This window comes from Oryctolagus cuniculus, chromosome 7 (genome assembly GCF_964237555.1).
Source record: "Oryctolagus cuniculus chromosome 7, mOryCun1.1, whole genome shotgun sequence".
NCBI classification, from domain to species: Eukaryota; Metazoa; Chordata; class Mammalia; order Lagomorpha; family Leporidae; genus Oryctolagus; species Oryctolagus cuniculus.
The window spans coordinates 57,739,041-57,754,124 of record NC_091438.1 but is presented as its reverse complement, the minus strand read 5'-3'; the positions used below and the strand labels follow the sequence as shown (position 1 = coordinate 57,754,124).

Sequence of the window (15,084 nt, the reverse complement as noted above, 5' to 3'; positions counted from 1 at the left end):
AAGTATCTGTCTAGATAAAGTTTTCACAATTTAAGGAAACTTGATTTAGTGATCTAAAATATGAATGATATTTTATTAAGACCACATCATTTGATTTTTTCTTCTCTACAATAAAAGAACAGCTAAGTGAACATAGTTCAGATTTTATTTTGACAGCAATCACAAAGTCTATAGTTTTAAGTATCACTCTTACCTTTCTAATTTAATGTCCCCTTTAAGGTAAATAATAACCAACAAAATATAGCAAAATGTAAAACAATTCTGACACAAATTTTGGTCTACACATTGTCATCAGTTTGATAAACTTAAATAAAAGTAATATTTTCATCATAAAATTTCTCACTTTTGGAACATGAGGATTAAATTCCACAGCTCTATGAATTGCTTCCACAGCATTAATTTCTGCTGTGCTTAACCCTCTTCTAGAGGCTGTTTCTGGAGAGAATCTGTAAGGAAACCACAAAATAAAGAAATGAATATATCAAAAAAAGAAAATGGATTTAGATAACAAAACCCCTTGAAGCAAAGAGGCTTCTGGCAATAGCCAAAGACAAAGCCAAACGACTACTAACAATTAAAGACTTCTAGTTCAACTATACAGAGGAAAAAACAGAGTAAAGAATGAAAATCTGCAAACTTGGGTAAAGAAAGCCTTCAGGAAGAGTCCAATGAAGGCACACTTTGGGAAAAGTAATAAAGTAAAAAATGCTATTAAGGGACATCCAATGAATCTCATGAGACAGAAGTATATTTCATCTGAGAGAAAACTTGCTATGCATATTTCATTCCAATTCATATCAAGGCAAGGTAATCAAAGGCAGAGTAAAATGGTCACCATTTAGTTTGCTTCTGAGTATCTTATGAGCAAAATAAAGAGAATTAATTAAGGACAGCCAAAAATACAAGGAAAGGAGAATAACTTTATTACAATCTAAGAGCAGCTAACATAAAACCTACTTCCCTACCACATACCTTATCATTATCATCATGACTAATATTTACTGTATGTGCTTTCTAGATACTGCTTCAGGCACTCTGCATACATAATTCTCATATAATTACCCTTTGGTGCTATCAATGTCATCTTACAGATGAGGAAGAGACTCAAAATGCCCAAAGTCCTACAGCTGTTGTGTGGTAAAGGCTGAATCTGAGTCCCATTTTATTTAGCTCTAAAAACTTTCTACTACCAATAGTCAGAAGCCCGATATATGCAGACAATCAAAGAAGAAGAAAAAAGAGTACTGTTTAAAGTCAGTGGAGGAGGGGCCAGTGCTGTGGTGCAGTAGGTTAATCCTCGCCTACAGCGCCGGCATCCCATATGGGCACTGGTTCAAGTCCCAGCTACTCTACTTCCAATTCAGCTCTCTGCTATGGATTGGGAAGGCAGCAGAAGATGGTCCAAGTCCTTGGACCCCTGCACCTGGTAGAAGCTCCTGGTTTCAGATCAGCACAGCTCTAGCCACTGTAGATATTTGGGGAGTGAATCAGCAGATGGAAGACCTTTCTGTCTCTCCCTCTCACTGTTGTAACTCTACCTCTCAAATAAATACATAAAATCTTTAAAACAATAAAGTTAGTGGAAGAAAAACATAATAGCTAGCTTTCCACTCTTTCCAAATTATTATAGTTATTGTAACTACTTACTTATCTGAAACAGTCCTTGTCTTCAACAGTGCTGCTGTATAACAGATTGCTGCTGATTTTGGAAGGCTTATATCTGTAATAATAATTTTCAATGTAGGTAAGAATTATAAAAAAAAGATAATTTTAATAAAAATAATTCACAGCAAAAATTCAACAAATGTAATATAGTAGTAGAAGCATCTGTAATGTACTTGAAAGACCTGAGTTTGAGGGGCTGACGCTGTGGTGCAGCAGGTAAAGCCACTGCCTGCAGTGCCGGCATCCCATATGGGTGCCAGTTTGAGTCCTGGCTGTTCCACTTCCAATCCAGCTCTCTGCTATGGCCTGGGGTAGCAGTAGAAGACAGCCCAAGTATTTAGGCCTTTGAACCCACATGGGAAGACCCAGAGGAAGCTCCTGGCTCCTGGCTCCTGGCTTTGGATCTGCACAGCTCTGGCTGTTGAAGCCAATTGAGGAGTGAACCAGCGGACGGAAGGCCTTTCTCTCTCTCTCTGTCTCTCCTTCCCTCTCTGTATAACTCTAACTTTCAAATAAATAAATAAATCTTTCATAAAGCAACAAAAAGAAGAAAGACCTGAGTTTGAATCCTGATTCTAATATTTACTAGCTGTGCATCCTTGAGCTAGGAGCAACTTCTTTGGTATCAGGGCTTTCTTCTCAAAATAGAGAAAGATACTTTTCTTTTAAAAATGATTTTTATATATTTGAAAGGCAGAGTGAGAGAGACAGGATTTCATTCTTTCTAATGGCTGAATAGTATTTGCTGTGAGTGTGTGTGTGTGTGTGTGTGACATTTTCTTCATCCACTCAACTGATGATGGATATATCTTGGCTGTTGTGAACACTTCTGCAATAAAGATGGAGCACATATCACTCTGATATAATGCTTTCAAGTCATTTGTATATATACCCAGTAATGGGATTGCTGGATCATACAGTTCTATTTCTGGTTTTTAAGGAAATCTCCATACTCTTTTCCATAATTTCTCTACTTATTTACATTCCCACTAACAGGGCATAAGACCTTCCCTCGGGGCTGGTGCTGAGCATAGACGGTTAAGCCTCTGCCTGCAATGCAAGCATCCTACATAGGCACTGGTTTGTGTTCCGGCTGCCCCACTTCCAATCCAGCTGCCTGCTAACGCACCTGGGGAAAGCAGTGGAAGATATCCCAAGTACTTGGGCCCCTGCATCCACCTGGGAAACCTTGAGGAAGCTCCTGGCTCCTGGCTTTGGCCTAACCCAGCCCAGCCCATTGAGGCCTTCTGGGAAATGAACTAAAGGATGGAAGATCTCTGTCTCTCCCTCTCTCTTTTGGTAACTCTGCCTTCCAAATAAATAAAATATAAATCTAAAAAAAAAATAAACTTTTCCTTTCTCCAAATCCTGGACAGCACTTGTTACTTTCTTTTCGCTAATAGCCATTCTTCTTCTTTTTTAAAAAGATTTATTTTATTTATTTGAAAGGCAGAATGACATTTGAAAGGCAGTTACAACTGAAAATTGATCCCTGTTAAAAATAAGAGTGGGAATGAGAGAGGGAGAAGATGTACAGTTCAGCACGCACTCACTTGGACTTAACCTTAATGGTAGAGCTAGAAACGTGCCAGGGGATTCCAAATTCCATTAAGATGGCAGGTACCAATGCCATCTTACTGGTCAAAGTGACCAGTTTAAGTTCATAATTGATCATAAAGATAGGATTAAGTGTCAAAGGCATCACATAAATAAGACCAGTGTCTGCTAATAATTGATAGAATTAAAAAGGAGAGAATGACCCAACATGGGAAGCAGGATACACAGCAGACTCATAGAATGGCAAAAGCCCTCAACAGCATTCTGGCCTCAGAATTAGCCCTTAAGGCATTCAGATCTGGCTAAAAAGCCCATGAGAGTTTCTCAGGCATGGAAAAAATTGGCAAGAAATGACCTAAATGAAAGATCTCTGTGAGTGAGATCCCAGTGGAAAGAACGGGACATCAAAAACGGAGGTACCTTTCTCTGAAGGGAGGAAAGAACCCCTGTTTTGATTATGGCCTTGTCTAAATAAGGTCGGAGTTTGTGAACTCAAGAGGCTTCCATAGCCTCGGCAGCTCATGACAAGAGCCTCAGGTGATTACTGACATCATAAATAAGAGTGTCAATTGTTAAATCAACGGGAGTCACTGTGCATTTACTCCCCATGTAGGATCTCTGTCCTTAATGTCCCTATGCGAATTAACGGTAAAACTAGTATTCAAACAGTACTTTATACTTTGTGTGTCTGTGTGGGTACAATCTGTTGAAATCTTTACTTAGTATATACTAAGTTGATCTTCTGTATATAAAGATAATTAAAAATGAATCTTAATGAAGAATGGGATGGGAGAGGGAGTAGGAGATAGGATGGTTTGTGGGTAGAAGGGAGGTTATGGGGAGAAAAACTGCTATAATCCAAAAGTTGTACTTTCAAAATTTATATTTATTAAATAAAAGTTTTCTTAAAAAATACAGTTACAACAGAAACAGAGTCAGAGACAGAGACAGAGAGAGCTTCCATTGGCTGCTTTGCTCCCCAAATGGCTGCAATGTCCAAGCTGGTCTAGGCCAAAGCAGGAGCTCAGAAGTCCATCCAGGTCTCCCACATGGGTAAGCAGGTACATGCAGGCCATCTTCCACTGCTTTCGCAGGTGCATTAGCAGGGAAGTGAATGGGAAGCAGAGCAGCAGGGACTCAAATGGGTGTTCTGATACAGGATGCCAGCACCAAAAGCACTGCCTTGACCCACTGTGCCACAACGCTGGACCCTGTTAATAGCCATTCTAACAGGGGTGAGGTGATATCCGGATTTTCTGCATTTTCTAAAATAAGTATTTTTACTAAATGACTAACTACATTAGTCCTGTTTTAAATAATGCCCAAAATAATGAATCAGAAGTGTAAGACTGGAGAACTCTCTTGATGTTTTTGATTCTAGAGTTATACTAACAAATGGAGAAATAAGGAAATTGCTTTCAACTTCTGCCAAGAGTTGAGAGTGGTAAAAACTGGAACTTATGAAAATAACTGAAAACCCAGAAGTATACCCACTTAGACACACTTTATTAGTTTTATTTTATTTTTTAACATGTCAGGTCGTATTCTGGACTTTCAGATGCCGTCCCTAATCTGGTTCATCTTAAGTATCGGAAGTAGGCCAGGAGTCCAGTAAGTTACATATGGAAATATTTTCTCACAAATTTCTCCATGAGCCTCTACTATTCTGAAATGCAAGAATTCCAGATGTTTAAAAGAAATAAACTTCCCTTTCCAAGTATAGCACATTTCAAAGTCTCCAAGCCATGAGGACTCCTAAACTCACATGTAGGAAACTACAACAGGAGAAGTGTGAGTAAGTTACTTATATGTGTTCAACTATAGTGAAAGATATGACTGTCTAGAAACATTATGTTTATTAGGAAACTTCCAGTTTGGGGCTAAAAGCTGATGCCTCATTCAGAATTAGGAGAAAATCTATGCATCTTTAAAATTATCCCAACTCTATTTGTGATAAACTAGCATTATTATAGTATACAACAAAAATAGCCAATAAACATTGAATTGTTAATTATGGGAAGACTAATTAACAATGAAATGATTTAAGTTGAAGCTTGCCACTTATTGATTGGGAGATCTTTTCTAATACTGAAACTTCTTCAACTCCAGTTTCCTTATTCAATAATAGGAAAAGAAAAATATCCATCCTACCTTATTATAAGGATCAGAGAAGATAGTAAATTACATTTTGAACTCAAAAGTATTGTAAAAATGCTATTCTGAGGGGCCGGTGCTATGGCGCAGCAGGTTAACGCGCTGGCCTGAAGCACTGGCATCCCATATGGGTGCCGGTTTGAAACCCGGCTGCTCCACTTCCAATCCAGCTCTCTGCTATGGCCTGGGAAAGCAGTAGAAGATGGCTCAAGTCCTTGGGCCCCTGCACCCATGTGGGAGACCTGGAAGAAGCTCCTGGCTCCTGCCTTCTGCCTTCAGATCAGCACAGCTCCAGCCGTTGTATCCAACTGGGAATGAACCAGCGGATGGAAGACCTCTCTCTCTCTATGCCTCTCCTCTCTCTGTAACTCTTTCAAATAAATAAATAAATCTTTTTTAAAAAAAATACAAAATAAAAAGTCTTAAACTGGGAAGGTTATTAAAAAAATGCTATTCTGAATTACTTTTTTTTTTTTTTTTGGACAGGCAGAGTGGACAGTGAGAGAGAGAGACAGAAAAAGGTCTTCCTCTTGCCGTTGGTTCACCCTCCAATGGCCGCCGCGGCCGGTGCATCGCGCTGATCCGAAGCCAGGAGCCAGGTGCTTTTCTTGGTCTCCCATGTGGGTGCAGGGCCCAAGGACTTGGGCCATCCTCCACTGCACTCCCTGGCCACAGCAGAGAGCTGGCCTGGAAGAGGGGCAACCAGGACAGAATCCGGCGCCCCGACTGGTACTAGAACCTGGTGTGCTGGTGCCGCAAGGCGGAGGATTAGCCTAGTGAGCCGCGGCGCAGGCCCTGAATTACTTTTATACATATTGTTAGGCAACTCCTGACAGCCCTCCTTGACACTCTAAAATAAATCAGGCACCCTCCTACATGCAAAGTACCCATTCTTTCCTAATTCAACACACTGTCTACAGTGTAACTGCTATTTGTCTGCACTTGCCACTAAACCAGAAATTCTATAAGGTCTAAATCCATGTCCTCTTGTTTGCCACTCTATTCCAAGTGCCTCACTCCTGTCAGCTACTGAATTAATAAATAAATATCAACAGAAGCAGAGCTCCTCGTTGTAGTCACTTGCTATCCAAAGTTCTGATAAAGAAGATACTTAATAACAATGTGTACCAATGCATACTAAATGGTAGTTGACAAGACTAGAAAGAGAAAATTAGAGAAATAGGAGCATATTTATAATTATATAACTAATAAAATAATACCTGAATCATGCAATCAACTCAAATATGACTTACCATCATACTTTGCTAGGACTGCCTGAACATCTGCATAGGCCTGTAATTCTAAAAGTGATTCTAAGAGATTTTCATGGATGTTCAACATGGTAAGAAGAGGAAATTCTTTCATCAGCTGTATATTAAAAGGAAAAAATTATTAAAACCATAGCAAAACTCAATAGAGCTAAGCCTGTTTTACTAAAGTAGAAATTCTATTGTTTCCTTATAAAACCGTGGAGACCAAACACTTAAGAAATGTATATAATTAAATAATTATCTTGTTATAAAACTTCCATTTTAAAAAAGTGATTTGGCATTAAAAAACTGGCAACTTCAACTATATTTTAGAGGAATAAAAAGAATAGTTCAGTAATTAAATTTACTTACATCTCTCATTATTTTTACTGCTTCTCTTATTCTTCCTAACTTTCTTGCACACATTGCCAATCTTCTTTTAATATACACCAGTACATTGGTATCTCTCCCTATTTTGAAATGCAAAAAGATGTATAATGGCCTGCTATTTCATTAACATATCAATCATTACTTTTAATTGCTTATGTTAGAAGAGTCAACTAAAACTAAATTGTGTCAGAAATGAAGAATATTAATGATTGTTGAATTTCAATGATGAATATTGAATGGGAGTGCTATTATTGTGTATGTTTGAAGTTTTCTGTGTTAAAAACTTAAATACATACTGAATTATTTGTGCCTCTAATAGCAAGTAATCTAAGTACAGTAATATATAAAGATATTTGCTTAAGAATGAAGTTCATTTAATATTAACATAAAAGAAACACATATATTAATAGGAAGATATAAAAGTAATCTACTGTTTTGCTTCTGTATAAACAATTATTATTTTAATATCTATCATTTTGACTAAAAACCAAAAAATGACAATAAAATTTCCATGGTTATTGTAGACTTTTCTTAACAACTAGTAACTAACAAAGTATAAAATAACTTCTAGTAAGTGCTACAAAATTTTGTAACCTAACTGTATTTAAGATTATATAAGGACAAAATGGCTTTACAGACATAGTTTTAGGCTGAAAATTTATATATTCCCATAGTTATATGTTAAAACAACTTGCATTAATGAAACATACTGTAAATAGCAATATTTAACTTAGAGAGAAAGCATTTAAATTTTCTTTTTTTTTTTTTTTTTTTTTTTGACAGGCAGAGTGGACAGTGAGAGAGAGACAGAGAGAAAGGTCTTCCTTTGCCATTGGTTCACCCTCCAATGGCCGCCGTGGCCACAGCAGAGAGCTGGCCTGGAAGAGGGGCAACCGGGACAGAATCTGGTGCCCCGACCGGGACTAGAACCTGGTGTCGGGTGCCGCAAGGCAGAGGATTAGCCTACTGAGCCGCGGCGCCGGCCAGCATTTAAATTTTCTACAAACAAAAGATTTAGAACTTAATTGGTAACAGATAATGCATACATAAACATATTTCAATTCATTGCTCACTATATGCAAAATCATGAACTAAAACCCTCTGACCACAAAAATAGCAAGCAGCAGTACTGTTGAGTCTAACATCTTTGGTAAAAATTTCTCAATCTGAACTAGGAGAGTACCTCCAAGAATGAAAAGAAAGGATCTCAGACCAGGCAATAGCCCATCCTATCCCAAACATGTTATGAAGAAAAATCAACCAAAGAATCAATGCCACATATAAGGCTATATTTTTTGCTAAGACTCAGATGGTGTGAAAGCAGCCACTCTTTTGGATTATATACAGATACATAATTTGAAGAGCAAACCAAATGATATACTTCTATTGTTTTAAGTGTGAGAATAAAGGTAGTAACTATTTATTATTGCTAGAAGGCTCTTCTGTATCCTGAACATTTTTAAGAACCATAACCAGTCCAATTTTTGAATGAAATAAATGACTATTAAGTCTCAGAATAGCATATTTTCTCTCAATAACCAGGGCAGATCTATTCTCTTTACACAAGCATTCTCTGGCTAATGTATTTTCTGTCTTGCTGACTAGTAGGTATTATGATTAGTTATTTCTTATGGGAATTAGCTAATGGCTACATATTAAGTCTTATTATTGTTCATTTCTTTGGAATTTTATTTATTTAGAAAGTCATTACAGAAAGAGAGAGAGGGAGAGGTAGAGAGACAATCTTCCATCTGCTGGTTCACTCTCCGAGATGGTAGCAATGGCCAGCACTGGACCAGGCTGAAGCTAGGAGCTTCAACTAGGTCTCCCACATGGGCAGCAGGCCATCTTCCACTGCATTTCCCAGGCCATTAGCAGGGAGTTGGATCAGAAGTGGAGCAGCTGGGACACAAGTCAGTGCCATATGGGATGCTGACATTACAGGTGGCTTTACCCGCTTTGCCACAACGCTGGGCCCTATTGTTGTTTTAAACATAAAAGAGCCAGTTATAGCAGCAAGAATACAGTAAGAATCAGTTAAAGTTTTAAAGTTGCTTACTCAGTTGAGCTTCATGCTGAGGACTGTGGTGCTGGCACTGCTGTGACCGCCTATAAATTGTTTCTCCTGCTTTGAGTGCCTGCTTAAATAATCTTTCAGCATCTACAATGGTTGTTGCTTCTTCCTCAGCCAGTAGAACGTATGCAGTGGCACAGCTATGAAGAAAACAAGCAAAGCAATTTTAAGTCAACTAGTAAAGTAAATATTTTCTCTTGGGTAAGTCTTTTTGTTCTATAGCATGTTTCCCGGCTGTGCCTAAATTTTCCAGCTTTTTTAGGGCAAAACAAATTTCACTCAATATTTTAATTTATGAGTAGCATGTTAGTATATTTATTATGGCCGATTCCACAATTATCCACTCTTTTATCTTCTGCTCTTTATTTCTGTCATTTTTATTTCTACTTCCATTCTTTGATCCTTTGGCCTATGTTTTCTTTTTATGGAAGGGGATAGAAGAGAGGATAAAGAATTATCTGAGGGGCCGGCACTGTGGCATAGTGGGTAAAGCCGCTTCCTGCAGTGCCCGCATCCCATATGGGCGCTGGTTTGAAGTCCGGCTGCTACACTTCTGATCCAACTCTCTGCTACGGCCTGGGAAGACAGTAAAAGATGGCCCAAGTCCTTGGACCTCTGCACCCGCGTGGGAGACCTGGATGATCAGCTCCTGGCTCCTGGCTTCGGATCAGTGCAGCTCCGGCTATTGTGGCCAACTGGGGAATGAAACAGCAGATGGAAAACCTCACTCTCTCTGCCTCTCCTTCTCTCTCTGTGTAACTCTGACTTTCAAATATATAAAATAAATATTTTTAAAAAAGGAATTATCTGAAAAGTTACTCAGGAGACTATATATATTCTATGGTCCTAGCTGCTTTTAGTCATTACATATTTTATAATATTCATTTCATGTGGGACAGAGTAAAGATTGAAAAGACAGTCCTTTGGCCAATGGAGGCACCTTTAACATCTGACTCAGAAACACATTGCAAGACCAGACCTTTTTCCCAAACTTGAGCGTCCCCTCTGCATGCTGCTCCATACTCCCCTTAGACTTATCCACAATAGCATACAGCATAACTACCCTTGATCTGAATTCTCCTCCTTCCTCCTGAACTCCGGCTCCTCTTCCTCATGCTCATGTTTACTCCAAGTTTTCTTCACCTCACTACAATAGAGATTTTTCTTTGTATGTTTTAAGTTAACAATGAGCTAACAAGATGAACTAATTTCTTTTCTGGGACCAAAAAGAGGAACAAGCTCTCCTTCCATTCCCAGAAACAAGTACATCTCTCTGTAGACAATGTCTTAGTTTTGATTATCTATGCCTGCGCTGGCCAGTATTCTAGTCATTAGCCACATATGGATGTTGAGCACTTGAAATGTGGCTACTGCAAATTAGGCACGATGTCAATATAAAGTGCACACAAGGTTATGAAGACTTAGAAATATGGAAACTACTTCAGTAAGTATTATTTTTAAAAATATTGATGTGCCAAATATTATATTTTTAACATGGTTAAATAAAACATTACTCATTAATTTCATCTTTTTTCACTTTTTAAATGTGGCTATGAAAAATGTAAAGGTATATATAAGGTCCTCCTTTTTTTTTTCTGTGGAGGATCGCTTATCTAAGAAATAAGAGAGAGATTATTGGTAAAAGCATAAGGCTAAGCATGAGACAAAAGTGATGGCAAGATAGCTATCATTGGTGACAAGACGGTCTTTCAAACATGGAAATGCAATTCATACCATTTCAGCATCCTTCACATGATACTCTAAATAATTTCACTAATCAACAAAGATTTCCCCATGATTATGCAATGGATTTCTCTGAAGCTTTAGATATACTGCTTTTTTTAAATTTTATGTATTTATTTCCATTTTATTTGAAAGGCAGAGGGGCAAGTAGGGAAGGAGAGATCCTCTATTTGCTGGTTTATTTCCAAATGCCTGCAATAGCCACGGCTGGGCCAGGCTAAAGCCAGGAGCCCAGAAGTCAATCTGGGTCTCCTATGGTGCCAGGGATTCAAGTACTTGCTGCCTCCCAGGGTGTGCATTTGCAGGAAGCTGGATCAGAAGTGGAGTAGCCAGACTCGAACAGACACCTCAATATGAGATGTGGGTATCCCAAATGGTAACTTAACGATTAAGTCAAAGACCCACTCCATACTGCTACTTAAAACATTAGGTTTCCTAACTGCCAACTCAATGCTTTTAAATAACCATAATAAAACTACTTTTAAAAAGATCTAAGTGAGGGGCCGGTGCCGTGGCTCACTTGGCTAATCCTCCACCTGCGGCACCGGCATTCTATATGGGCGCCGGGTTCTAGTCCTGGCTGCTCCTCTTCCAGTCCAGCTCTTTGCTGTGGCCCGGTGCGGGTGGGAGGCAGTGGAGGATGGCCCAAGTGCTTGGGCCCCTGCACCCGCATGGGAGACCAGGGTTGGGGTGGGATCCTGGCTCCTGGCTTTAGATTCTCTCTCACTGTCTAACTCTATCTGTCAAATAAATTAAAAAAAAAAGATCTAAGTGAGAATCAAATTATGAACATGATTTTAAATTATATAATAGCTGCATGGTAAAAACAGTTTCTTCTCCCTAAAGATTTTGCACATTTGTTCAAAACTATTTTAAATAGAGATGTGAATATAAAAATTAGTATTATCAATATCTGATGAATCTTATTTTTGGAAATATAGTTTTCTTAAATCGAGGTAAAATTCACACAACAAAATACACAGTTTAAAGCATTTTAAAGTATATAATTCAGAGACATCTAACATATTCACAAAGTTGTGAAACCATCACTACTATGTAATTCCAGAACATTTTCATCATCCCCAATTTAGCAATCACTCCCTGTTTCCCTAACCTCATCCACCCCTGGCAATCACAACTCTATTTTCTATCTCTTGATAGTGTTATTTGATGCACAAAAGATTTAATTTTGATGAAGTCTAATTTGTCTCATTTTTTGTTGTTTATGGTTTTAGTGTCATATCTAAGAAACTACTCCAAAATCCAAGCTCATAAAGATTTTCTCCATGTTTTCTTCTAAGAGTTTTATAGTCTTAGCTCTTATGTTTACATCCTTGATTAATGTTGAATTAACTGATACATATGGTGTGAAACAAGGGCCCAACTTTGTTTTATAGGTGGCTATCCAGTAGTTCCAGCTCCATCTATTGAAGAATATTTTTATCCTCCATTGGATGATCTTAGCACCTTTGTCAAAAATCAACTGGATACAGGTATGAGTTTGTTTCTGAACTGTCAACTGGAATTATTGATCTAGGTATCTATTCTCATGATTTAATTACTGCAGCTTTGCCATAAGATTTAAAATTGGGAGGTGTAAGTTCTACAACTTTGTTCTTCTATTTCAAGTTTGTTTTGACTACTCAAGGTCTCTCACAATTCCATATCAATTTTAGGAACACCTTGTCCATTTCAGCAAAAGGGCAAGTGGAATTTTGACAGGGATTTCACTAAATCTGTAGATCAGCTGGGAGAGGACTGACATCTTAACAAAAGTAAGACTTGTAATCCATGAACACAGGATTTCTTTCCATTTATTTAGGTCCTCTTTAACTTATTTCAACAATACTTTTTAGCTGATTTTTTTTGGAAGGAAGGAGAGAGATTTTCCATCCATTGGTCCTAGTCCTTGCCTAGATTGTTGAGAAACAGTTGTGTTTTTTTCTTTTGTACTATTTGTTGAACTCTTTACTTAGTACAGAGTTAATCTTACATGTATAAAGTTAATTGAAAATAGATCTTAGTAAAAAAATAAAAATGGGAATAGGAGAGGGAGGAGTGAAAGAAGGGTGGTAGTGTTGGTGGGAGGGTGGGTACAATTGGAAGAATCATTATGACCCTAAGTTGTATTTATGAAATGCAGGAAGTTTGTATACCTTAAATAAAAGGTTTTTTTTGGTGTATTACACAGATTTATTTTCATATGGTGACCAAATGGGATTTATTCTTTGAATGCAAGAATGGCTCACCATATGAAAATAAATCTGTGTAATACACCAATCACATTGTAGAATGAAGAAAAGAAACCACATTATTATCTCAGCTAATACAGAGCAAGTATTCCCCCCCACAATGTCTTTGACATTTCTAGGGCTTTTCAAAGCCTTTATTTCCCAAAGTGTCTCATAAGTTCTCTGGCTTGTCTATTCTTTGCTCTAGCTGTTATCCCTTGGTCAAGCAGTAGCTAAAGCATTTGCCTTTAAATGTTCTAACAAACATTCCCCAGAATAGTTACGTCAGTCCTGAAAGAGTTAGGCTTAGCTGAAATAAAACCAAGTCCTTTAGCTGGTCCTTCATAGAGCCACCATATTCAAAATGAACAACCACTGTTCTTTGGAATAAAATCCATTCTGCTTACTCTGGTACTAGAAGTCTATACTTGGAATACACACTGCTGTCTTCAAGGTTGCTACTGAGCTAGGAGTTGGGGATGGGGTCATGGTAAGTTAAGTTAAAATACAACATGGTTCTTACGGAAATTCAGGTATTTTTCCCATAATTAAGCATCTACCAGGTTACTATAAACTTGAAGCTAGTTTCAATAAAGTTTATTCTGACAGTTTTTTTCCAACTTATTCACTGGTTTAGAGCATGAAGCCACAGCCTGACCAGGTTTATTCAGAAGAACCAGGTGAACACGAGGCAGACAGGTGCCAGCAAACACACAGGAAAGAGAGAGCCCCTCCATTACAGACTAGTGGTTTATATAATACAAAGCAGTGGGCAGAGGCTTTCGGGTCTGAGCTAAAGCTGGGCTGCCAAGATAATGGGAGAGCTTGAGCTGGATCTAAAGGTCCTACAAGAGAATAGTGTGGGCTGGGAGGAGTTTAGGCTGATGCTGGACTCTGAGCCTGAGCTGCTGACTTCGGGGGAGAGCTCAGGCAGATAGCTGGACTCTTCAGATAGTGATGTGTCTAATAGTCCAGGCAGGCCAGGGCTGGTCAAGGCAGAGTAGGGTTGTTTTAGCAGGGCAGAGAAATATGGGCTTGGTCTTTGTTATGTAGGTGAGAGGTCAACGTGGATCTAAGACTTTTTGTCCTTGCTCCATCAGCTTCTCCACCGTTTTTGCTGTGCCTTGGGATGCCATTTCTTAAAGAGATACTATATTGAGGTGGGGGTGGGGCAGTTCAGAGGTCAATTCTAAATTCACATTGTCCAGGAGCATTCCTTGATTAACTTAAACTGGTACCATATTTTTATGCAGCTTGTCCTGCAAGGCCACTGTTGGGGACAGCAGGGAGACAGTGTCCTTTCCACAAGGAGCCCTGGAGACAAGTTTCTGCGAACATGTCCAACTGTATTCGCAGCCACATACACTTTTAAAGGACAGGGAGAAGGGGTGTAACTCACTCAGGGGAACACTAACTCTGGACAGAACCGATGCTGATGCCAATATGCCTCTCCAATCAGCTTGAAGGTAGCTTTCCAGGTGGGCCTGGGCCACACCTGGGAGCAGTTTACCTGACTGGCAGAAGGCGGGTGTTGGGGGAGTCGGGGGGGGGGTGGTTAGGAGTTGGGGGTGTAAGGAGAAATGTACCTGGGGCTCCCGCCGCCTGCTAGAAGTTAGGCTAACTACTGGGATCGCCCACCTTTTTACTCTTGGCATTTACTTAGTCTGTGTTATATTAATATCTATTGATCTGTCACATTTAGATATTAAGCTCTCTTATGATTACATTTTTTTTTTCAAAATAAAAAGTTAACACAAGGAGCTATAAAAATATAAATGTTGTTAATGTAAAAAAAAAAAAAACTTAAGTTGACAGAGCTGTTTTATTTATTTTGAATCCCCCTGTCATGCTTCCAAGAATATTAGCAACTGAAGTTCTTAGGAATGAATGAATGCTTTAAATCAATGATTTAAATAAAAAAATTAAAACAGGTGGTAAACATATTTTAGTGCTCCTTTCACTATCAAGTATTATCAACATTCTCCATCAGCATTCTCTAAAAAGTATTTTAAATGTAATT

General features: G+C 38.5%; 1 protein-coding gene across 26 annotated transcripts in view; it reads right to left on the bottom strand.

Annotated features, from left to right (window-relative positions):
* ST7L (suppression of tumorigenicity 7 like) overlaps positions 1-15,084 on the bottom strand; it is a 229,180-nt gene that overhangs the window by 179,690 nt on the left and 34,406 nt on the right. For 23 of the 26 annotated variants that reach the window (XR_007923918.2, XR_007923919.2, XM_051857380.2 and 20 more), the window contains 5 exons: positions 9,076-9,230; positions 6,999-7,096; positions 6,630-6,744; positions 1,648-1,720; positions 344-446 (listed from right to left, as the gene is read on the bottom strand). Coding sequence is in view for 24 of the 26 variants with exons in the window: in XM_051857380.2 (XP_051713340.1) it covers positions 344-446; positions 1,648-1,720; positions 6,630-6,744; positions 6,999-7,096; positions 9,076-9,230 (544 nt within the window). In the remaining 2 variants the exon portion in view is untranslated. The remainder of the gene's footprint in view (positions 1-343; positions 447-1,647; positions 1,721-6,629; positions 6,745-6,998; positions 7,097-9,075; positions 9,231-15,084) is intronic. The other 3 variants (XM_051857381.2, XM_070077863.1, XM_070077865.1) reach the window with 1 other exon arrangement.